Genomic DNA, 24,437 nt, shown 5'->3' with positions numbered 1-24,437 from the left:
CCCCTCCCACAATCTGTCACCCTCATCCCTCAACCCTCATCAGGAGTAGCATGCTAGGCTTACCACCAGGCAGACATCTCCTGTTGCCATTAAAATATATCTCTCTCTCTCCTCCCATATGAAAGGAGCGACCCAAGTTGGCAACTCTTGCCCGTGGCATAGAGGTAACGTGAATTCAAATGTCATGGCAGGCTGATTTTTTTATGAGGAGGCCGTAGCTACGCCTCTTCACGGCGTAGCTGCGGCCACCTGAGACCTTGCCTCGCTTTGACTGTTGTAGTATTGCTCTCGCAATAAAAGCTCACTAAAATATGTGTCTAGACTGGTGGCTTTCTCAAAAAATCGCAGTTGATGTTTCTGTTCTTGCAACAGCTCAGTCTATTCTGCAAGCACTGTGTCTTGCTGCTGATCTGTTGATCTCCTTGTTGTTATGAAGGCTTCCAACACTTTTTTGAGACCAGCCAGGCACTCGCTAGACCTGCAGCACATTTGCCGATGGTGAAGTGAGGAAAGGCCTCTAACCGTTCGGAACCTCAAGGGCCTCTTCTCAAGGACTTTTTTTATCACTGCAACTAGGAACTGCTTGCATTCCATCCTAAACTGAAATACACTTTTTCCACTTCTTCACAATTTGTTCTGGCTAAATTCAACAACTTTCTGGGAAGACAAACACTTTGGCAGGCTCACTTGCTTCTAAGAAGCTGCGAACAGAAATCAGCTGAGATTGATCTAGTCATTTTTGCTGTGCCAAGTGTGTGTGAGAGAGCCATCCACATGACAGCGACTCTGCGACATCAAGCTTGTCACCCACGGAGTACATAGACGTCTGAGAGTCAATGTATAGACCTTTTCAAGAGCCTTGGCAAAACTGGTTTGACTGGGCAGCAGGGCGGGTTTAGGAGAGATAATCCTCAACTTTTCCTGTGCTAGCAGCACAGTCCAGTATCCAATTTGGCACTTTCTGGCACACACAATATGACACTGTTTCTTTTTGAAAAGATCTGTACACCGCACAATGAAGCACATGCGTCTTTTCAGCAGCAGCGCTTTTGGACAGAGGACTGGAACCTTGGATTTATACCGTTGAACAAGTCAAGTGTCTCGTTAGGCAGCCCTATTTGAACTAAGACTCGGGACAACTGCTTACAACGTTAATTTTTTCGTACCCAAGCACATGAATAGCATCTTCGCAGACCGATATAATGATTGTGTAGCTGCGCGTACATTGGCGAGTTGGTCATAGTCAACATCACTGTCGCCATAGTCGTCGTCACTTTCCGAGTGCAGTAGGTCTCTACAGCAGCTGGCTTCGAAATTGGACGTGATCGTGTCGCAGCACGCGATACATGCTACGTATGCTGCAAGCACACGTCTGCTAGGTTGCAGAGTCCTACACTTGTGTACTCGTTTTGGCAGCTGCCGCCGCACGCTAGTGTCGGAACTGGTACTGCACGCTCACGTAACCACCTGCCCCCGCTGCAGCACTTTTCAGAACTAGTGCAGCCAGTGCAAGCCATATTGAAGAGACCTTTTGGAACGGGCGATTACACCAACTCTATGTGGCCAACCAATAACGCACATCTGCCAAACTTGTGAAACTTCCAAGAATTTTTTAAACGTCGAGTGAAATGTATGCGCCAAGAAAATAAACAATTTTCAATTTTGAGCGAGTTTTGCAAGCTTCTTTTAGCGTAAATCGCAATTCCCATCTTTAGAACATGCACGGGTAGAAGCAGGCTCAAGCATTTTGGAGCGGCTCAGGAAGTAGTAATAAAGCCAATTTGGAGCAGCTTTGGAGTAATAAAATGAGTTTGGAGCATTCAACTTATTTTTTAGACAATGTTTCTGGGATCAAATACTTTTAATTAATTGCAAGTATTTGTTTCTGACATAAAAAAGGCCAATTTGATTCCTTTCCACTCAACATTCAATGCTTTGCTGACTACACATGCAACTGACCTGTGGAGCAACTTGGAAAAGACTAGCAGTGAACCAAATGCTTGCTTGGACACGTCATAACTGAACTAAGTCTGACTATTTTGACATGACAGATTGATACGTGGAGTCTATCACTTTGATGTGCTTAAGCACCACCACTAATTCGAAGTTCACAACAATGACCAGCACATTTCCACTCTCCTTGTGCATATCATTTTTGATCCTATGCCTAGGCTGAAAAATTCCAGTGCAATTGTCAGTAGTACCTTCAGGAAGGACAGACTGCACTCAAGGGTAGCCTCTTCCTCCTCCAGATTCTTTTGCTTCACAGCCTTCTGCCAGCGGCTCCTGTTTTTACCCGAGCAACACTGGCACCTCCTTAATTCAAACACGCTGACAATAGGCCATGCATGGCTTTCCAACAATCTTGAGAATGTGTCTAGTGAATGGCGCCTTTGTGGCATCACCCCCTTACGCTCCAAGTACGCTTTTGTCTGACAGAGGCTTGACATACTTGGTACTTATATAGTGCTTGTTTTCCCAGAGGAACTCTTAGAACAACTCGAGTTGTTCTGTGCAGTCGGACAACATTCCTAACGGCTCGAGGTACCCGCTATAACTGCTTTGCTCACTCCTCTCACCACTGGCAGTTCAAAATGCTTGAAGAAGGTGCTATGCCAAGTGCACAAAACATTTTTTTCGTAATTATTTCCCTCCAACTACTTGTTTTAAAATTTACCTGCAAATTTGGCATGCTCTATGCTTCTCTAGCTTATGAAACTTTTACATGCATTAAGCTTAGCGCGAGGTGCATCATAACTGCCACCGTTGTGCTGTCTTTGTGCTGTCTTTGTTTCGACTAAAGCGGTCCCTCAAGCGTGTACATGGAGCTCACAGCATGACACTGCCCTAAGTGCTTCTCACTATTACTTAAAGGGGTCATGACATCAATTTTGCATTCTAAACTGTTTACTGAATCTTACCCCCGATGTGCCAACCAATTAAACCTGAAAGTTTCAGCTCTAGCGGAGCAGCAGATATATTTAAAACTAGTATTTTCGTTTCTTCGTGAACAGCTTGCTGATCTGGCAACCGGCGTAACCGGTGACGACATAAAGTGATGCCGCATTGTCTGCTGCATGTTCTGTGCACGAGCAGTTTCAACCGCGGTCACACGAAGTCAATGTGGGGACTAAGCAGAACTCATGCCGCTAACCGCAGTTACCGGAAACTGCTTTTCGATCTCTGTGTTAGCACTTTTAACCTAGGCAATAGCGCGGCGCCTGTGGGCGGGATTCTGGAGCACGTCAGCCCCCGAGTACAAAAGCCGCACGATCTGGCCTGCTTGAACAATGTACATACTGTACACTGAAACACGTCTCAAAAGCAACACATGAAATTCGCATAAAGTGCCGTCCAACGGCGCTTTAGGCACCGTTAGGCACAGTAGGCACCGACCACTACTGCTGAAGAAGCTGACGTTGAGAGATTTTATGCGGACCTACAATGCCTTTTAGACCACACCCCATGATCAGACGTCGTTTTTCTCATAGGAGACTGGAATGCTAAGGTCGGGAGTGAATAAATATCCGGAATTATAGGCAAGTTCGGTCTTGGCGAGCCAAATGATGCTGGGCAGAGGCTAGTAGAGTTTTGTCAAGAAAACAACCTGACCATAGCGAATACTCATTTTCAACAACACAAGAGGCGCTTGTACACATGGACTTCACCGGACGGTCTGTACAGAAATCAGATCGATTATATTCTTTGCCGGCAGAGATGGAGAAGCGCTACACAAGCAGTAAAAACAAGGCCTGGGGCCGATTGTGGCACCGATCATCAGCTTCTTGTTGCCAAAATTAAGCTTCGATTGAGGAGAACGCAGAAAACAAGAAGGCCTTTCAGGTATGATCTGGATCAAATTCCATTAGAATATGCTGTGGAAGTGAGGAATCGAATTCAAGAATTAGATCTAGAAGACAGAGAGCCCGAAGAGATGTGGACTGATGTTCGTGATATAATACAAGAAGTTACTACTAAGGTAGTTCCAAAGCAAAAGAAATGCAAGAAAGCAAACTGGTTATCTGAAGAGGCTTTGCAAATAGCTGAGGAAAGGAGGATGGCAAAAGTTATGGGGGAAAGAGAAAGATACAAGGTTCTCGATGCGGATTTTCAGAAAATAGCAAGGAGAGATGAGAATGCCTTCCTGAACATACAGTACCAAGCAGTTAAGGACAACAGCCAATTAAAGAACACAAGAGCTTTGTATAAGACAATCAAAGATATCAAAGGAAGCTTCTGTGATAAGCTGGGCGTGATAAAGGACAAACGAGGCAAGGACCTCACTGAAGCCTCAGAGATAAAGAAGAGGTGGCAGGAATACACAGAAGAACTGTACAAGAAGGACCCGAATGTGCAAACCCAACATAAGACGGTTGTGATTACTGATCTCGAGCCGGGCATCCTGAAGAGTGAAGTTGAATGGGCCTTAGCCAGCCTTGCTAAGAACAAAGCTAGCGGAATTGATGGCATTCCAGCTGAGTTGCTTCAAACCCTCAACCATGACGCTGTTAACATTCTGCATACATTATGTCAGAAGATTTGGACAACCCTGCAGTGGCCACAGGATTGGAGAAGGTCAGTTTACATCCCCATTCCAAAGAAATGCAGTGCCAAAGATTGTTCCAACTACCGCACGATCGCGTTTATTTCGCATGCTAGCAAGGTGATGTTGAAAATCCTCCAAGGTAGGCTGCAGCAGTATGTGGATCGGGAGCTTCCGGACGTGCAAGCTGGGTTTCGCAAGGGCAGAGGAACTAGAGACCAAATTGCCAACCTTCGCTGGATCATGGAAAAAGCAAGAGAGTTCCAGAAACCCATCTACTTCTGCTTTATTAATTATGCGAAAGCGTTTAACTGCGTAGATCACAGCAGATTGTGGCAAGCTCTCCAAGAGATGGGAGTTCCAATTCACCTCATCTGTCTCCTCAGGAACCTGTATGAAGGTCAAGAGGCCACAGTCAGAACTGGGCATGGTATTACTGATTGGTTTCCGATTGAGAAAGGAGTGAGGCAAGGCTGCATACTGTCGCCCTGCCTATTTAATCTATATGCAGAGTGCATCATGAGGAAGGCCGGTCTGGACGAGCCTTCAGATGAAGTGAAGATTGCTGGAAAACGTATCAACAACCTTAGATAAGCGGATGATACCACTTTAATGGCACAAAGTGAAGTGGAACTCAAAAGACCTCTGATGCGCGTACAAGAAGAGAGTGAGAAGCTCGGGCTTAAACTGAACATTAAAAAGACAAAGATCATGGCGTCTTGCCCTATCAAGTCCTGGAGCATCAATGGACAAGAAGTGGAAGCTGTGACAGATTTTTCTCTTCTTGGGTCTAAGATCACCTCGGAAGGAGACTGCAGCCATGAAATTAGGAGACGCCTGCTTCTCGGAAAGAGAGCAATGGTTAGCCTTGACCGCCTAGTAAAGAGCAGAGGCATTAGTCTGCCAACCAAGATCCGTATAACTCGTGCTATGGTCTTTCCAGTTGTGATGTATGGATGCGAGAGTTGGACTGTGAAAAAGGCTGACCGCCGAAGAATTGACGCGTTTGAATTGTGGTGCTGGCGAAGACTCTTGAGAGTTCCTTGGACTGCCAGATCAAATTAGTCGATATTGTCGACCATAAACCCTGACTACTCATTGGAGGGTCAAATTCTAAAGTTAAAGCTCAGCTACTTTGGTCATCTGATGAGAAGAGATGAGTCGCTGGAGAAAGATTTGATGTTGGGGAAGGTTGAGGGTCGCCGGAGAAGGGGTAGGCAGCGAACGCGATGGTTAGATGGCATCCTCGAGGCACTGCAGATGAAGTTATGTGATGTTAGGAAGATAGTGAGAGACCGGAAAGCGTGGCGTGACATGGTCCATAGGGTCACGAAGAGTCGGACACGACTGAACGACTGAACTGAACTGAACGGTGCTTTTGTACATAGAGGCACCCAGTACCCCGCCCCGTCTCATTGTTTACGCTGCTTGTTGCTAGGTCCAAGCCTGGCCCCAGATGCATTATAAAAGTAGATGGTAAGCTCATGAGGCTTACAGTAATGGTGCCGACTGCGAGCACGGCAGACAACGGCGCTCTGGCTGTCTGCTTCTCCCTAATCGTCACTAGGCCTATATTGCTTAGCATCGAAGCCACAGCGGACGGCACTTAGCAAGGCGTTTTAGTAAAAGGGCCACTCGATCATGAAACTTCCTCTCACCCCTGCTGTTTTATAGTGAAGGAAATTATTATTTACGGTGACGCCTTAGCAGTGGAGCTAGCGTATAAGAACACGGCCTGGCACCGCACCGGCGGAAGGCTGTAAGCAAAGCCTACCGTCATATGGCTCAATATTTCTGAAAAAGCATTTATTTTTTTAAATTCCCTTTTCGGGAAACTAAACTTGTTACAAAAAAAAACTAATTTTAGCATGCTTTTCTGAGACAGGCGCAAGGAAATCTGCTGTATCACTGGCGCGGGAGGCTTGAAGGGCATGACCAGCGCGGCGGTGTTTACGGCAGTGGGGGCAGTGCTGCCACGGACGATGGCAGCGGTCGCACAGAAGGTGGATGTGTGGGCAAGAAATAAATTGTGCTTCACTACAGTCTGTGTTCGTTTTTTCAAAAACATGCTGAGTACACTCATTGTGATTCATGCTTGTCTTTGAGCAAGCTCGGCTGCTTATTGGCGCCGGCACAGCAGCAGACGACGTGGAGTCAGTCTGTGACGTCACCAATCGTCTCAACATGGCGATCGCTGTCGGTGGGAGAAGCTTTGTTGTCTCAACTTCACATTCACTTCATTTGAAATAAAGAACGTGTCTAGGGCTCTCAAATTTTGGAAATAAGATAATAATGTTCAGTATTATCTGCCAGACTACAAAGCTGCAATATATTGGAAATCAAATTGCATCGAATCACATTTGGAGGAAATATCAATAGCCCCATGCACAGCAAAAATCTGTGTACTGTTATATTTGATGGAAGAACACCAAGGCAGCCAATTTGGAGCAGTTTTGGAGCAGTATTGCATTTTGGAGCAGGATGGAGCAAGAAAAGCAGTCTGGAGCAGAATGGAGCAGCAATTCCATTCCTGTGAACGGAGCCCTTTAATGCTCTCATGTTAAAAGAATAAGCGACGAAGAAGGCGCATCGTACCTGCAGAAATGCTGGAGTGAGATCTGGGAAGAGTTCTTTCAGGTTCTGAAACTCAGGTGAAACTGGTGCCGACTCTGCACCACCACAGGCTCCCTGCTCTCCTTCGCCTGAACTGGCCTTGCTGCTGCCAGCCTCTGCATTATCTACGCCGTTCGTCAAATGGAAAGCAGGAACCTTGGGTGTACGCTTTGGGGCAGTCGCCGCGTCCTGGGAGGAGGAAGCACCAAGCATTCGCTGGTTACAGGCAGAGCAGTGACAACACAGAAGGTCCAATGGCCTGCTGAAGGAAATTTAACATGCAGCAGTATGTATGTGAAACAAAGCGATACCTTGCTGTAGCTGCTAGTTCCTCGAGGCAATAGACATAATAACACAGCATGTTATATGAAGCCCACTGGCAACTGCCTAAATTCGATTAGTATTAATTAGTGAATGCTACTTGATTGATGTACGCAACAGTGACGCAAGCTGTGCACATGTACACTCGGCAACAGTGTTCCTTGACCATGAACCAAAGGCTAAATGGACAGCGTGTCCAGAACTGAGTCATTATGGCAAATAGATTGGCTGTATAGTGGTGTAATAAAAGCAAAATTGTAATAATGGTTGAAACTGCTTTTGCATTAAATTTTGAATGTTGACAGCTATGTTAGAAAACATGCCTTCAAGACCAACTTCCGCTTATTTTCTATATCCTCAGATATTACTGAAATTTTCATAGTACGTTCCTCGCAGTTGCCTGGTCCTCTATGCTAAATTTCACAGCAGCAAGGTGTTCCATTCCGGCAGAAATGAATTTTGAAACTTCCCATTTCGTGGTCTCAAACAGAAAGATCTCTCTGGGCAACGTTGCGTGTGCGATTTCACTGAATGCAAGACCACCAATGTTCAGACTACCTTCATCAAAAGACATTTCAAACTTATTTTTGGTCATTTCAAACAAACAAAGACCCAAGCTGTCGCTAGCATTAGGGAGTTTTAGTGCACGCTAAGGGTTTTTGGACGGTATCTGTGCTGCCATTGAATGGTTAGTCCTGAGGCCATTGCCTGTTTGGAACCTAGTTTCAGTTTCAGTTTCCTGGCTTTGGCTTTGGCTTTCTTAAGACACTTCTATTCGGTATCATGAAAAGCTTTCCTTTTTTTTTCTTTTGCGCCAGAGAAAGTGGGCTCTGAGGAACGTGATTTGATAGTTGAAAGGTCCTGTTGCACCAGTGCATGCTGGGAAGTCTGGTGCTCTACATGTTCACAATATCTCGCCATGATTGGCCAATGTTGTCCCCTACCACAATATCATCGGATTGCACCGTGAAAAAAAAGAAACACCTTTTTGAAACAATGCTAGAAATCGGTGAGAGGATTACAGCTGAGCACACGCTTTTGTTGATCGCAGACAGACATGTGATACGAAATCTTGACTCTAATAAAAAAAGATATACTGAAACTTTTCTTTCGTAAAATAACCCCCCCCCCCCCCCCCCCTCTCCCAAACTGATGTCACCTTTCTGCGTGAGTAAATACAGTATATATTAATATATATATTACACACACACACACACACACACACACACACACACACACACACACACACACACACACACACACACACACACACACACACACACACACACACACACACACACACACACACACACACACACACACACACACACACACACACACACACACACACACACACACACACACACACACACACACACACACACACACACACACACACACACACACACACACACACACACACACACACACACACACACACACACACACACACACACATGAAGGAAAGAAGAGAACAGTCGGCGAGGCCAAGGAAAGCATTGGGAATTGTACTTTGTCTTCTTTTTTTTTTAGACGACATGTCATTCAGTCATCATGAACAATTTGTAAAGCAAAAATGGCTGCACCCATGAATGTGCTTGCTGGCAGCGTGGAACCATCTGAAATCTTGAAGGTGTGAAACGCTTAATTTTTTTCCTTATGGCTTACACACAAAGAAACTCTTCAGAAACCATTGGCGTGGTCTGTCATCGAAACAAATCAAATGCCCGGAACCTTAAGCACATTGGTCAGGGTCTCCAAAATATTTCGTCCCATCGAGGAATTCGTGAGGATTCAGCTGTAAGCACCAATATACAATTTTTTCTGAGAAAACTACTGAATTAGGCACCATATTAAATATTTTGCAGCGTAAGAGGAGAAGGAGTGCTGCAAGTTTGCAGCTTCTGTTCCACTGCCAGAAGCAGTTGGCTCAGAGTGCCGACCCCTAGCTTAGAAAAATAATACAGTAAGTCGAATTTGATCCAAAATACATTATTCTGAAAATTACTAACACTTCTTACATTATGCTAAGTAATTATTCACTTCATATTCCCAAATATGATTGAACGAGTTATTTGCTAGCTAGATGACCAACCTCTGCAGCTATTATAGCTATTATCTAAAGAAAGCTGTGCCAAATAATAAGAAACATCTTTTTTAAAATCAGGCATGCTTTGAGTGCCGATGAACCTGCAATGACTAAAGTGTGGTAAGAACAGAACATGAAGTGCATGGCACATGGTGCACAAAAGGAGCACATTTACACAAATGGCCCATTTCCAGTCAGCAGCCATCTACCTGAGCTCACGTAAAGACAAGCTTCCATAACGATATTATTCGAAACCCAATTGAGTTTGACTAAGTATACAAATAACGATGTCCGTGTGGCATAAAAAGCTCAACAATCCCACACCCTACAAGGCTCATTTGGGCTCAGGTTTCTTCGTACCCATTCAATGCATACTGATAAGAAACACTTAGCCTCATTTCAATCCTCTAGCTCAGTAGTTCTCAGCCACAGATGTGTGGGAGCCCCTTGTGGACCAGTGGAAGTGGTGTAGGACTCCTTCGATCGACCTTGTGTGTCGATCTTTTGTGGACTACTGCCACAGTTCCGGAAGCAGGTCACAGATTTAATGCTGAGTAAAGGCTAAACTGGACTCTAAAAAGCCCGCACTTGATAAGGCAGTGCGCCATAGTCTGTAGAGGATGCAGGGAAGAGGTGACGCATCGACGCCGAATTGTATGCTTCTAGAAGGGATTCAACTGCTCCCAACAGCATGCTGCTCGCTTGTCGGACACCCGAGATGCTTTGCATTGCAGCTCCGTCCAGCAGCGCAGCCAGAGCTCGAGTTTCACCAGTTTTATATGATCGGCTTTAAACCTCCATGCTTTTACCTCCGCTAGACTGTCTAACTAAGCCAGAATTATCACGCGACCCTTCTGTTTTTTTTGGTGAGCGGGCGTCTCGTGGACCCCGAAAATTGCTTTCAGACCCCCACTTCAGAAACACTGCTCTAGCATTTCAGGCGTATGAGCCTGCTGAGTAAGCTAAATTCAAGAAAATCCTGGTCGCGGCGGCTGCGTTTCAACAGAGGTGAAAAGCAAGGCGTCCGTGTGCTGTGCAATGTCAGTGCACGTTAAAAAAACCCCAGGTGGTAGAAATTTCCGGAGCCCTCCACTACGGCATCTCTCATAGCCTGAGTCACTTTGGGACATTTAACCCCATAGACCAAACAAATTCAAGGAAAGTCCGAGCCTGAGCAAACAAATTATAAGTTGCAGAGTTGCAGGTTTCACCAAAGGTAAGTGTAATTTAGCAATATTGTGAGCAAGAGTGAGATTTTCTGATGTGCCTGGATGACTTACCTGAGCCTGCAACAGGTTACTAGGTGGAGCGCTACCAAGCTCTGTGTAAACAGTGGTGATGCTTTGAAGGACATACAGGACGCGTGTATTATCTCTGAAAACCCAAGGAGTAGTCAAGGAACAAGGCAGTCTACATGAAAACCAGCAGCAGAGCAAGCACATACAGTTAAATATGGATATAACAAATTTGTAAAATGTCCCTATTTTTTGTTACATCCAGGTTTTCGTTACATGCAGTTTTCGCATTAAGACCCAAAAGAACAATGTAGAATGAAAACCAGATTAAGAATTGATGTAAGGGAAACCACCCTGAAAGTGTTTACAGTAAATCAGGATTATTTTAAGTCATAGAAGCGAATGTTTCGCGATCGCGCTGACAGCGTGGCGCGCCTGCGGCAACAGCTTCCACACCCTCTGTTGCTTGTGCGACGCGTCTACGAGGGAGCAGGGAAAGAAGGTGGAGGAGGAATCACTCTGAGGAAAAGCGCACGTGTTGGCGGCGCCGCCGCCCTGCGCGTCATGCCCTGCGCGCTTGTCCACCACTACCACCACCGTTGCCCAAGGAAACCGACTGCCTCGCGTCACAAGTGCGCTCCGCTGTTCCCTCTACCGAAACGCGGGAGCTCGCGAGCAACCGTGTGGTAGTGATGGACGCGCGCCGCTCACCCCGTGTCTTTTTTCTGTTATTTTTTGCAGCTTTTAAGCATGAAACATTGTAGTGCCATGTTCTGACAGCGAAAGCAGCGGTGACTGCTGCGTCTGCCAAGGAGATGCGGCGCTGGCGCTGAAACAAAGCGCGTTGTATCAACTGCGGTCACTCGTTGCTATAGTAGGTGCTCCTCTCACTTCAGTTTTTCATTTTATCGTCCTGAAACTTGCGGGGTTGTGCCACATTTCCAGTGACTTGACACTAGCTAAGAGACAGTCGGCACCACGAGTTTATTATATCAAGGTCAACCGCTGCGACATGTTCGTTACATGAAGTTTTCAAATACATTCACTTCAGTGGGGGCGGCGCTGGGGAATTAAAAAACTTCGTAATATCGAGGAATTCACTACATAGAGGTTCGTTACGTAGAGGTTTAACTGTACACCCAAAGTCCATCTAACAAGGAGTAAGTATGCTTCTTGTTCAGTTCAGTTCAGTCGTTCAGTCGTGTCCGACTCTTCGTGACCCTATGGACCATGTCACGCCACGCTTTCCGGTCTCTCACTATCTTCCTAACATCACATAACTTCATCTGCAGTGTCTCGAGGATGCCATCTAACCATCGCGTTCGCTGCCTACCCCTTCTCCGGCGACCCTCAACCTTTCCCAACATCAAATCTTTCTCCAGCGACTCATCTCTTCTCATCAGATGACCAAAGTAGCTGAGCTTTAACTTAGGATTTGACCTTCCAATGAGTAGTCAGCGTTTATGGTCGACAATATTGACTGATTTGATCTTCTGGCAGTCCAAGGAACTCTCAAGAGTCTTCGCCAGCACCACAATTCAAACGCGTCAATTCTTCGGCGGTCAGCCTTTTTCACAGTCCAACTCTCGCATCCATACATCACAACTGGAAAGACCATAGCACGAGTTATACGGATCTTGGTTGGCAGACTAATGCCTCTGCTCTTTACTAGGCAGTCAAGGCTAACCACTGCCCTCTTTCCCAGAAGCAGGCGTCTCCTAATTTCATACTGCTAGGTAGCAATGGCACAGAGTACCCCACAAAAGCCAAAGTTTTGGCAGTAGCATGTTCACTATCTTCTGTTAATGACAATTTACCACTAAATAAAATAAACAATAAACATGGTAACAGCTTTTAAGAATAAGCCTTACATACAAGCTGCTGTGTTTGTGCAATTTCATCCTTATGTGGCCCCAATACATCTTTGTTTATTGCCGCTTTATGATCTACAAAGCCCTATTTTCGACAGAGACAGTGCCGCTAATAATAAGGTATTCGGGCAAGAACTATGTTGAACCAACCAGCACGAAGCACCATTCATTAACATATGAACTAATCGGCCATGATGGAACAGTCCAAGTCTAAGTGAATAGCCTGCAAAAGGATACACAAAGAAGTTGTACTCTTCGAACATGCCAACATCTTCTTCCACTGGGTACCGTTGCTGGTAGGCAAACACGAAACTGCACATGAACAAAAGAAAATGAAGCATTAGTGCAGAAGGAAAAGCAGAAAGTAGAGAATAAATGTTCAAGAGACTCGCATGAACTCGGGTTCTCTGATAAGGTGGACTATGTAAGATCACCGATTGGTTTTTCTTTCTACGACTGAACATTAAAAAAAAAAAAAAAAATAAAAATGTGTTTAAGATGAACTGCTTCACACGTCCTTCAGATGAGATTTAACTTTCACAGAGACCACAAACCGTGGCGACCCCGCATAATGGCACTTAACAGGTATCTGCGCAGCATTGTCAAGAGGAGAAAAAATATGAAAAAAAAAAAAAAAGAAAAGCAACATGCTTCAGTGCAAGAATGAGCACTGCCACAAGCTGACGTCTGCACACCACCAGGAAGACTGCTAGGAAGCTGTCCTGCGGCAATGCGCTTTCTTGGGGGGAGGCTTGTTAAGAAATTGTAGCTGAAGGGGGATAAGAGACACGCAAGGCTACATTGCTGCAAACCTTAAAAGTGCCTGGAACTGGACGAAAAGCAAAAGTTCAAAAGTTAAAAGAAAAAAAAAACACAAAAATGGCAGCTGCTGTGATGCAGAACACAAGGTGGTTTCATGCTATTAATCTTCAAGCTCACTTCATGCTCAGTGCAATAAATGCTCTACTTGCAACTGCTCTCTCTCTCTTTTTTTTGTGTAGCATATATTTGGATGCTTCATTCTAGAATCCCCACACGTTTTTTAAAGGCAATTTTGTCGAAACAAACTTCTTATAAGATGAGAAAATTGTTTCTGCACCTCAAACGACCCCCTGCGTCAATGACAGCAATCAACCCTCACGACATCGTAGATATCCCTTAAACCAGCCACCAGCCAATGTGGCAACACACTGTGTGACAGATGACTGGCGGTTCGTCAAAGCTTAATCGAATTAACTGCGACGTCATGAAAACCGGACATCGCCACTGGCTGAAGGGACTCTCCTAAGTGGTGAAAGCACCTTTCTTCTTGAATTGTATCTGACTATAGAAAAAAGGCTTTTAGCTACACTAACAGTTACCAAATGTTTACCTCAAAATTTGTGAACCTAATATAACTACAAAGACAAATTCACAAAATGCTCAAAAAACCCCCTGGAGCTGCTCTTTAAAACCAGAAAAGCTGCGCATTATGCACATGACACAATGAAGGTATAACAGGCACGCAAAAAGGAGAAATGGGCTTGTCTCAACTCACTGCTTTTCTGTCAAGCAATTGCAGACAACTTCAAAGAAGGATTCAAGATAGGGAATTTCCTTCCCTACTTGCTTTTCTTGCCTAGAAACCAAGAAAGTAGCATTACAATGCGCAGTGACACAACGTCGGCTGGTTATTCGACACTTCTGTTGTTATTCATCACACAACATAATTCTCTAGCCAATAACAAAAAAGACAAAATTAAATAGACTGGAATGCAATCACAGCAGCATTACACCTAAAGAAAAGGGTAATAGCGCAACAAAAAGACGCTCACAAATAGGCACAGACACACAGGACAGGCCTATTTGTGAGTGTCTTTTTGTAGTGCTATTAACCTTTCCTGTATGTGACAATAAATAAATAAATAAATAAATAAATCTTTATTTCCATCAGGTGCTATACAGATGGAGGGCTACGGAAAAAAAGCTGCCACTTGGCGGCTTGACGAGTCCGCAGCCCCATATATACCATATATATACCCATATGCACCAATTAGCCCAGCAATCAGTTTTAATTGCATTACACCTATACCAACTGGTTAATCATTCTGTAGGGCTGCAGATCAGGCCACTCTGGATGCCAATTAAGGGGAGACGCTTGTAAAAAAATGGAATTAGGTGTTTTATTATCTTTTAACCCTTCCTATTTCAAGTCCAGTAACCCAATCTTGGAATGTAGACAAGAAGTGATAAAAATCTGCAATGCGAGCATGCGAGGCGGTGCACAAATGGGCAAACTGAGGTACTTTTATGACGGCTACGAATTTCAAACACGATGCCTACCACTTCTGTGGCGTTGCGGGCAGGTCGGAAGAGCTTTTTGCATTTTGTAAGTCCCCCAGCAGTTTTAAAAGAAATGAGAAACAACCTTTTCTGTCCCCAAGAGCCGCACCCCAACTCTCGGAAATGCCGCCGCCATTGGCTCAAAGCTACTGTACCGCGTGGTGCTGTCAGGCTGCCGTGTTGTGGTTCAATCAGGTTTTAAGCAAGTTTTGGAGAAGCTAGGTATTATCCTACCTTCGAATGCTCGTATTTTTTCGCGAGGCTTCCAACCTTGAAACACTGCCAGAAATCCCAATGAATTTGCTGTTTCATCTTGAGAGCTATCAGGGAGGATAATTTTGCAGGCCCTGGGCGCGCAATCCCGTGACACAAAAGTGACATAGTATTTACATCACTCCTGCGTGTCCTGCCAGCACATCTTGCCGGTGTTCTTTCTTTTTTTTTCTTTCTTTTTCATTCTACTGGGAGGGAATGAGAGAAGGCTGCAAGGTCTCTATCAAGTCCAGTGCATGGGAAGGATGAATGGAGGGGCTGCCCGGCCGGCCGTTGAAGCGTGTTCAAATGAGTGACAGCTTTGAGCTGTCTTCGGCGCTCACTTAATTGTGAGATGGGGGAGGACTGTGAGGGGAATCTAGCTGTTCTGCAAGCAAAGCTCCCAGCAGCAGGCACACTTTCTTCTTTTTTCCTAGCAGTGCAGACAGGATAGCCAACGCAGACGGTGTGTTGGCCACAGGTGACGGCTTGGAGCTACCCTTTGCAAAGCACAGAACGTGCAGTATGCACTGTGCTGACCAGAGGGGCAGCTAATGATTCGAGTGCTTCTGTGTGCAGCGCGTTAAAGCACTAGGCTCAGTCAGTTGCTTTTGTACTTTAAGTTACACCCTTTGTGTGAAACAACTATACTGATGGAAAATTGTCTGTTTATAAGCTAAGTGACATCTTGTATAATTTCACAGTTTAATTCCAAATGTCAGCGTTCATGCACCCTTTAGAAGACGCTCTCGGTCTTGACAGCATATTCCTTTCTGCCACTACAAAACTGCATACATGTGGCCGTGCGTATGCATGCACGTATGCAAACAACTCATGCTCAGGTACTCAATATATTTGCAGCTCCACATATCATCACTCTTGCATGTTTTCACGAGGAAAGCAAACACACAATCACTGCAGTGTGCCGCAAAGAAGCTGACCCGCGACTCCTGAGTCCCTGCGTCGCTTCGCATACCAGCCACGCTGCCAAACCACCGGAAGAAAAAGAACGAAAGCAAAAAATTACGACTGCAGAGAATCGGTGTTGATGCTATATACGTTCCCACGCATTGTGCCTTTAGAATGAGCAGCACTCCTTTCTCAAGGAGAGAAAAAATAAAAATAATAAGAACCTGAGACACGTGTATGTGACGTATAGGCTACATAACCCCGGTGTCAGGTGAATGCGCACTCAGGGCCTGCAAAGATACTTTCCTGAGCTATCACGCCGTCGCCTTGGCGCCATCTTAAACGGATGCACGATTGGCGATGACAATATGGCTGCACCCTTTAAGTGGTGATAGGCAGCAATTGCGATAATGATAGCACTCATTTCCTAACCGTATTCAATGCCCTCACGAATTTTTCTAAGCCGGTCCGTTTTCGCCATTCATGTCAAGTTTTCCCGCCATTCTCTTTTTGGTATCAAACAATCAGATAAAATTTTCATGGTAAACATCTTCTGGGCAGCCAGAAATCTATCGTTGCATCCGATATGCTGACAATAATTGATCATTTTATATGGTTCATTTTTGCATAGAGGCAATGGGAAAACTGACTAATTCCAAGAATATTATCATTATATATATATTGTTATATCCAGTATCGTTATACTACGTGGATTACCCTGTATGACACAACATGAGCAGCCACATTTTGCTGGAGAAGAAATGCAAAGAATTTCTGTACTGTGTGATGTCAGTGCACATTAAAAAAAAACCATAAATGATCAAAAATTACAGAGCCCTCCACAACGCATTCCTCACAGCCAATGCTGTTTTGGGATGTCAAATCCTATAAATCAACCCAAACCATTAATCCTGAAACTTCAGACCTTAGCTAGATAGACATTAAGCTAAGTTTAGAGCATTCTGTATTTAAAGGAAATATACATGAATAAAATTCTTTGTTGCATGCTTCCTTCTTTTCCAGTGGTGCACAAAAGATGACCAAGACTACCATATCATGTGAAATTTGTCATGGCGATTTGTTTTCTCGCTTTGCTCTGATTTCGGCTTTAACAGCTCAATATTAGCTTTCATGCCAACAATGAGATTAAGTCATGTGAGGCTTGTATGTTATATGTTACTGTTAATCTGACTTTCAGTGTGCTCCAGGAACTCAATGACAATGAATGAACAAGCTGCTATGACATCATTGTATTTTTTTACATCACTGACATCATGCTATGATATCCCTGTAAGCGCCAACACTGTAGCCAGAATTCCGCTGGTGAGAAGAATACAAGTATAAATTATTCATCGATCACAAGCGAATCCAAAGTGGTGATTTATATTTACTAATTTATTAACGTCTTGAGCATCGTTACAAAAAGAATAAAAAAAAAAGAGAGAAACACACACAATCAAAATTTAATGTCCGCACTAGAGGTGTGAAAATATTCGAAATTTCTAATCCCCTTCGAATAGTGTTTACTATTCGAAATTCAACTCGCACTGCGCTTTAACTATTCAAATTATGCAGACCTCTTAAACTATAGAGACCTTTTAAACACTTTGAAAGTTCTAATTTCTAGTTTGTCTAAAATAGCAGCAGAGCATTGCGACATTTCCAAATGACAGTACCTGTCCCTTCTCACATGTCAACTCACGCATTGCCCACAGACATGACTGCCATAGCGTGAGACAAAAGCCCGCACGCGATAATGTGTTGATGGCTATTTAAGGCTGCTACCGTGTGGCCGCTGTGCAATTGTGGCTCAGAAAACCAAGTGCAGCAACCCATGTCAGTGAATCCACTTAAGATGCAGTAGACAACAGGCTGCAAGCCTGACTAGCACCAATCACTTCGTTTTAGATAAACATACATGCGCACATGGAATTAATGGCTCGTGAAGGGCAGCCCGTGAAGGAGCGAAGTTGTAGCCTGTGCTCGCTGCAGTGATTGTTTTGCAGCAACCATTTTTAATTGTTCTCAGTTTTTGTTAGAATGCAAAAAATGCCACAATGTAATGGTCAAGAAAAAAAAAAAAAAAGCATGACAAAAGTGCCAGGCTTGATGCCAGCCCGCACAACCATATCACATACAGCGCAGTACGCTCACTGGTTATGTGGCAACAGCACGAAGCACAGTGAACAAGCAAGAAGATGGGAGACAAGCACTGCCTTTCGTGCTGTCACAAAATGTCACACCACTGGCCCGGCTTTGCGTGTTACTATACTCACTGGGCTACCAATGGCGTGGTTTTGGTTTTGCGCCTTTGCGGTTCGTGACTGCATTTCACTGGCTGAAGCCCATCACGAGCCTTGTGGTCCGACAAAAGCAACGTTCAAGAAATATGCGGGCTGTATGGTTCTGCCTATTTTACCACTGATGTTCTCACTCTTGTGTCTCTTTACGTGAACCGCAATGTTGCGTATTGCAAAATGTATTGAGTCGCCGCCAATTGGCCACTGACATCAATCATTCCTACACTAAAAAAGCACCCACTTTAAAATGCATAATGATGGCATTCAGTAAATGCCTTTCTCCATGTGTGAGCATCAAGTGAAGCCGTCCTATTAGACTTGTCATCACCGAGAACAAATATTATTGCTATTACTACAGAACTCCTGCTTCCTTGTTTAATGATTGGTAGGCATAACAGTATGCTAAACTATGCTGATGATGGGTGGAAACAAAATTTATTTATAATAACTCTTACTAATAAAATTTGCTTCAAATCCAACATATTGCTATCCACACCATTGCAGTCCATGTCCCTTAGAGAATTCTGGCTCTTATGAACAGGAAGAAGTATCTCTCTCTATGACAAGCACCAAAAGCCGTTCTTTAGTTGAAGAATTCGAAACTTCATTTATTTGTATTTCATGCCAGTGTCTGGTATGCCATGCCGGAATGTAGGATGTTAAGCATATAATGTCACAAAGTCATGTGCCATTATTGGACTGGCTACACGGGGAGATGCCAATGCGGGCTTTGCTGCTGTCCCTGTCATGTTCTAGGTGCTCAGCATGCGAATTATTAAAGCACCACTCTGAAAAACAGTTTTCCCATTACAAAGTACTACACCTTGCTCCAATTACAAAGTGCTATCGTGCAGTGTATAGAATGGTGAAGGTGCATGCGCACCTGCACGTTGCAGAAGTTGCGCGACTTGTTTTGGCAGATTCAATGCGCTTTCTCCCCGGTTTCTAGAATGCTACAGACGTACTACTAACTGACTGAAATCGGTCATGTGACGTCCATGACATTCATGCGTGAATGTACCCTTAACAGCTCGAAGCGACACTTGAGGCCCTGAGAGATGCTGCAGCGAAGGGCTCTGTATTAATTTATATCATACAGAGTTCTTTAATGTGTGCTGACGTCACTCAGTATCTGAACGCCTTTTGCGCTTCGATTCCATCGTATTGATGAATTGGATTGAACACCAAAGCTACTGAGACACCATGGTGTGTGATATCTTGTTTAATAACAATCTAAGTGTGAGCTTACAAAAGAATTTCAAACAGTCTTAGAAAGCAAGGAAATTCGTAATGTATTATAACTGATAACTTTAGAGAGGGAAAGAGGGAAAGCAAGAAATGTCCACCTGTTTACCATATTCATTTAGGTGTGGCCTTATTTTGACAGCTTTCACCACACCCAACAATAATGACTGGCATAATAGTATGTCCTTTCTGAAGCTGCAAGTGGTGAATTTACTTGTTTACTAAAAAAAATTGCCATGGGTTTTAAATATCAAGGATGTGTTATCGATTATCTTGAGCACTCTATTTCTATGCCACCTTTTAGCTCAACAGATCGATCCTTTGAGCAGAATCTCAATATCCGACACCTTTGACGGACAATCTATCAATCTAGGCTGCGATCACACTGTAGTCTAGCTGGTTTCATTAATTAATTTAAGAACCCAGCTTTCCTCAGCTGGAACACGGCATGAAGGTAATGTGGCATCACTCACCCAAGCTCAATGAGTGGCTGTAAGCATGACTGCTGCAGCAAAGAACGGAACACTTTCAGCACACAGGTCTTCGCATAGGACAGCCGCTTTTTGACCATCGAAAAGACCCTGAAAGCATAGCAGAAGCATATTACCACTTTTAATGGAAGATTGTAAAATACAAAAAGGCAGCTGTAATACTTTCTGGTTACCAAGAGTCGATATAGTGAGCGGGTGCCCATGCATTATATTAAATTTAAATTAAGCTTCAACTAAAGAGCTTCCGCTAGAAGCATTCCCTGACTGCTATAAAGTCGATTATAAGAAAGCCAACCTACCAACAGTTGCTTGGAGAGTTTCAATGACGATCAAATATAATATCACCTGTAGGGAACCTTTTAGAAGCATGGATCCCAATGTGGAGTGCATGACTATGCTAGTGAGCTAGGCAAATGCTGTAATAGGTCTAGTTCCAAGATTCCAAAGTGCGTAACGAATTTAAAAAGAAAAAAAAAAAACAAACCTATAGCTTGGCATTAATTTGCATTTTTGGCTAACATTGAAATCCCACATACAGTCGATCCTGAAAATATCAAACTTAAAGGGGAGTACGAAATTGCCAGATATATGTCGATGATTTGATAAGAAAAAGCATGCCAACAGATAAGCCTCTCTGTAATCCAAGTGAGTGGAAACAGTGCGCCCACACAAGCTGAGGTGTCTGTGAATCGCCTGCCGCGGAGGACAGCCACTGGGCGGACTTCCATGTGATGCTCCGTGGGCGTGAGCGCGCGCCAAGTAATAGCAGGGACAGATCGGAGTGTCAGAGTTCGCGCTGCTCGTGTCTCACGCCCCGCGGCCCGAGTGCAGTTGGAATCGGAGCTCACATCGGGGCTGCAGTAGGCGGTGGTTTGGGAAAAGCCATTGCAGATCGTAACAGGTCTAACCACCTAAATGCAATGACACACTGAACCAAAATTCTGGTACAGCTTATTTCCGTGTCGCCTTCAGCAGCGAAAAAAACCGCGCGAGAACTGCTTCAAGCCTTCAGTCTGCTAAGCTGGCTTCACTGCGCGACAACCAGTGCATTGAACACAGAATTCCCCGCATGACAGCAGTCTTAACAAAAACAAAAGAAATAGACCAAAAGCCACCTTTAGGTGGGCTCAACATTCACCCTGTCCCACAGTTTTACAGCGTTAGCATAGCCAGCCAGTGCCAAGGGCCACGCAGCCAACCCGGCTCCGTGAGAAGCAATCGTCAGGTACGCCATTAGGAGCATTGGGTGCTACACGCAGTTAGATGTACAGCTGAACGCCTCTGCAATGAAATGGCCCGCATAAGAAGAGATCTTGTAGGTCCCTGCTGAATTCCTATCTTTTATATGTATTCTGAATGCCTCTACAATGGCGACCAGTACAACGAATCTGCCTATACAATGAAGGAATTTGGGCTTCTCCAAAGGCAGCTTCGTACTGCTACCAACTTGTTCCGTTACTAATGAACACATATAGTGGCCCTAGTAATCCTCCTAAGACACCACTTGCTATTAGTTCTCTATCTCTTCAGCCACCATGTTGTACTGCAGCTTCTCAAGCTCATAAAATGGGGAATGCACGCAAGGCATACAGGTGGACATGGTCGTATGTGTGTGTGCGTATGCATGCACGCAGCCCACCTGCAGCACCCCTACACTCATAGCTCCAATTTCTCTGCCAAAAGGTCATGCTCTCTAAGTGTAAACACTGACGTTAATAATGTAGTAGAAAAAATCTGCTCACGGCTCAAAAGACTTCGCTGCGTTGCGACGAACAAGCTCTTCCTTCAGGGCAGGAAATGTGGCGTCGAAAAACCTTGCTAACCTGTGAAAAAGCAAGAAGGGAGTCAAGCATTACCACGCCATGGCGCCCATGTTACCAAGATGAGCAAGAAGCAAGCTGAGCAAGTGCATTCAAGAATGCTCTTCACTGGTCAATAAACGCAGCGGAAGAAAAACCTAATCTACGAAGACTTTCAAGGATGACGGTAGACCAACCAATTGAAATAAAGACAAACAATCACATTCTCAAGTACACTACACTACACCACAACCGCAACTCATTAAAACTAACAGGTGCCACCCTGCGGTCACAGATTGTATTAAAAAAAAAAAAAAAAGAAGACACCATAAAAAAGCACAGACAACCGACGCAATGTTCCCTGCTGAGGCTAGCAGTACAATATAAGTAATTAAGGAAACGCTTCCTGTCAGCAACAGCATGGGACATTCCCATGAACACCAATAGCGTGAATACACGTTTCAATTCCAAGGTCAGGGTGTCTAGCAAACCATTATTTTCAAATCTCTGACTTTTCTAGGTTTTCCCTAATTATTTCAGTTCAAACTGCCTGACGAGTGAACAGGCTCAAAAGTGTAGCTGCTGATAATAATGAGTATATACGAATAATTCACAACAAGAAGATATTTAGTAATCACAATCTGCAATTTAGAATGGTTTTTCTAAAAAGGCTGTCATTAGTGTTACTGGCCGTTAAGAACGTCAAAAGTTCCCTAAGAGTTAAAAGTGCACCAATGCCAGCCTCAGAATATGCAAGCTGCTTACCCCGCATTAAACAGCTGAGCCAATCCAATCCAATATTGCTGTCAGTACTTTACATAAGTACAAAGTCATTACTTTATGCATAACTGAATTTAGTGAAAAAACAAAAAGAGCAGATTTCTCATTGTGCGGAACCGCTGTTCTACCGTACCTATCTCGGCCATGTTGGACTCATTGTGCTCTGTGGGCTTCAATTTCCTGTTGCTATTTCTCGCCTGCCCTCAATGTCCATGGAGAAAAACAACCACAAACAATAAAAAAAGTATGAGGTCTGATTCACTGCAGAGCGCATGTGACTGCAATTGAGCCATCCGACAGGCGGATATCACAACGCATCGTCTACTTGACCCGTTGGTGACGTCCCACCCTACCGTCGTTTCAGGACGCTATTTTGGTGAAAGTGAAGATCGATGCGAGACCACGCCTCTCAATAAATTTCGCTTGTGTCACAAATTTGGCAAAAAGAAAAAGAGTGTGTGCGATGACAACTTCCGAAAGCGTCCTGCGCCACCGGATAGCTCCAAAGATGGGCAGGGGCCAATGGCAAGCAAAGACGTCTCCGCGGCTGAAGTAGGCCCATCGAGTGTGGCAGCACCGGTGCTGAGCAACCGCGTTCGCTGTGACACGACGAAGCTGCAGCGTTCGGATTTGGTTGAAAACCAGAGAAAAGCCAAAATGATATAGGCGCTGGAGTTGACCACGGTGACGAAGAGAAATGTGGGCTTCATTGACAGCTGTGGCGCCCGCCCCACTGAAAGTGCAAATGGTTGCTGTGCAGATGACAGTACCTTCAGTAGTGTGAATTCGAACCCCTCAACGAATTGTTGTGTACCGCAAAGTGCAAAGTGTATGGCAGGGACGTACAGGTGTAGGTTTCAAGAGGCATCGTGAGTACGGTCTAGCAGTGATTTTCTTTGTTGTGCGCAAACTGTGGTGATTTCGTCACAGCATGGAGTTCACCGCGCGTGCAAGGCAGCCAAAAGACAAATCCGTTCACTGTGAACATTCTTGCTGCACGAGCTATGCAAACTATGGGGAATAGGCAGATTGTGCTGAATGATGTGTCTGCGGCGATGAACATTTCGCATCACGGTCTGCATACAAATATATAGCAGAGCTATCTAAAATGGAAATTGACACCCGCCACGACATGCGCAGCCGAAGCAGTCATGAAAGACAGAGCATATTCAGCAGCAGTACGAACATTTCTGTCTCATTTGAAGGTCCAGGGATAACCCGCGGTCATTCTTCCCACACTGGTGTCGGTGCAATAATTAAACCTTTTACTGTGCTGATCCTGGACTTTGTCGTTTTAAGCAATTTCTGTGTTGGGTGCGAGCGAGGGTCTAAAGATGACGACCTGTCTTATAGGGAGTGGAGAGACTGGAACTTGTGCAAAGAATAAAAAGCACGGAAAGAAAACTCTGTGAAATGGAAGTCCAAGCTGGACTTATTCTGTTTGAAATGCCATGGCAAAAGCCCAGCCTTAGGTATACTATTGTGCTTTCTGATGACGATAGCTGCACATTTCTTACAATGGAAGACTCTGCTCTATAAAGCTTAATCAAGATACAAAAAGAGGACTGCAGAAACCATGAGCAGAAGCGTATGGGCACGGCACTGCGCAGTGTAACTGCCAAGCACAAAGGCAGTGCAAAAGAGAGCCTTAGTGGCAAAGAAAGACT

General features: G+C 44.5%; 1 protein-coding gene across 4 annotated transcripts in view; it reads right to left on the bottom strand.

The window, feature by feature from the left end:
• The window catches only part of LOC146199321 (activating signal cointegrator 1 complex subunit 2), a 76,932-nt gene that overhangs the window by 20,817 nt on the left and 31,678 nt on the right, over nt 1-24,437 (bottom strand). For all 4 annotated transcript variants that reach the window (XM_084594791.1, XM_084594792.1, XM_084594790.1 and 1 more), the window contains exons 8-13: nt 21,934-22,014; nt 20,174-20,281; nt 14,210-14,290; nt 12,910-12,984; nt 10,847-10,940; nt 7,139-7,345 (exon numbers count right to left, since the gene is read on the bottom strand). In XM_084594791.1, coding sequence (XP_084450917.1) covers nt 7,139-7,345; nt 10,847-10,940; nt 12,910-12,984; nt 14,210-14,290; nt 20,174-20,281; nt 21,934-22,014 — 646 coding nt within the window. The remainder of the gene's footprint in view (nt 1-7,138; nt 7,346-10,846; nt 10,941-12,909; nt 12,985-14,209; nt 14,291-20,173; nt 20,282-21,933; nt 22,015-24,437) is intronic.

This window comes from Amblyomma maculatum, chromosome 2, assembly GCF_055883805.1.
Source record: "Amblyomma maculatum isolate TAMU_Amacu chromosome 2, ASM5588380v1, whole genome shotgun sequence".
In the NCBI taxonomy this organism is placed as follows: Eukaryota; Metazoa; Arthropoda; class Arachnida; order Ixodida; family Ixodidae; genus Amblyomma; species Amblyomma maculatum.
This window is presented reverse-complemented; position numbering and strand designations above follow the sequence as displayed.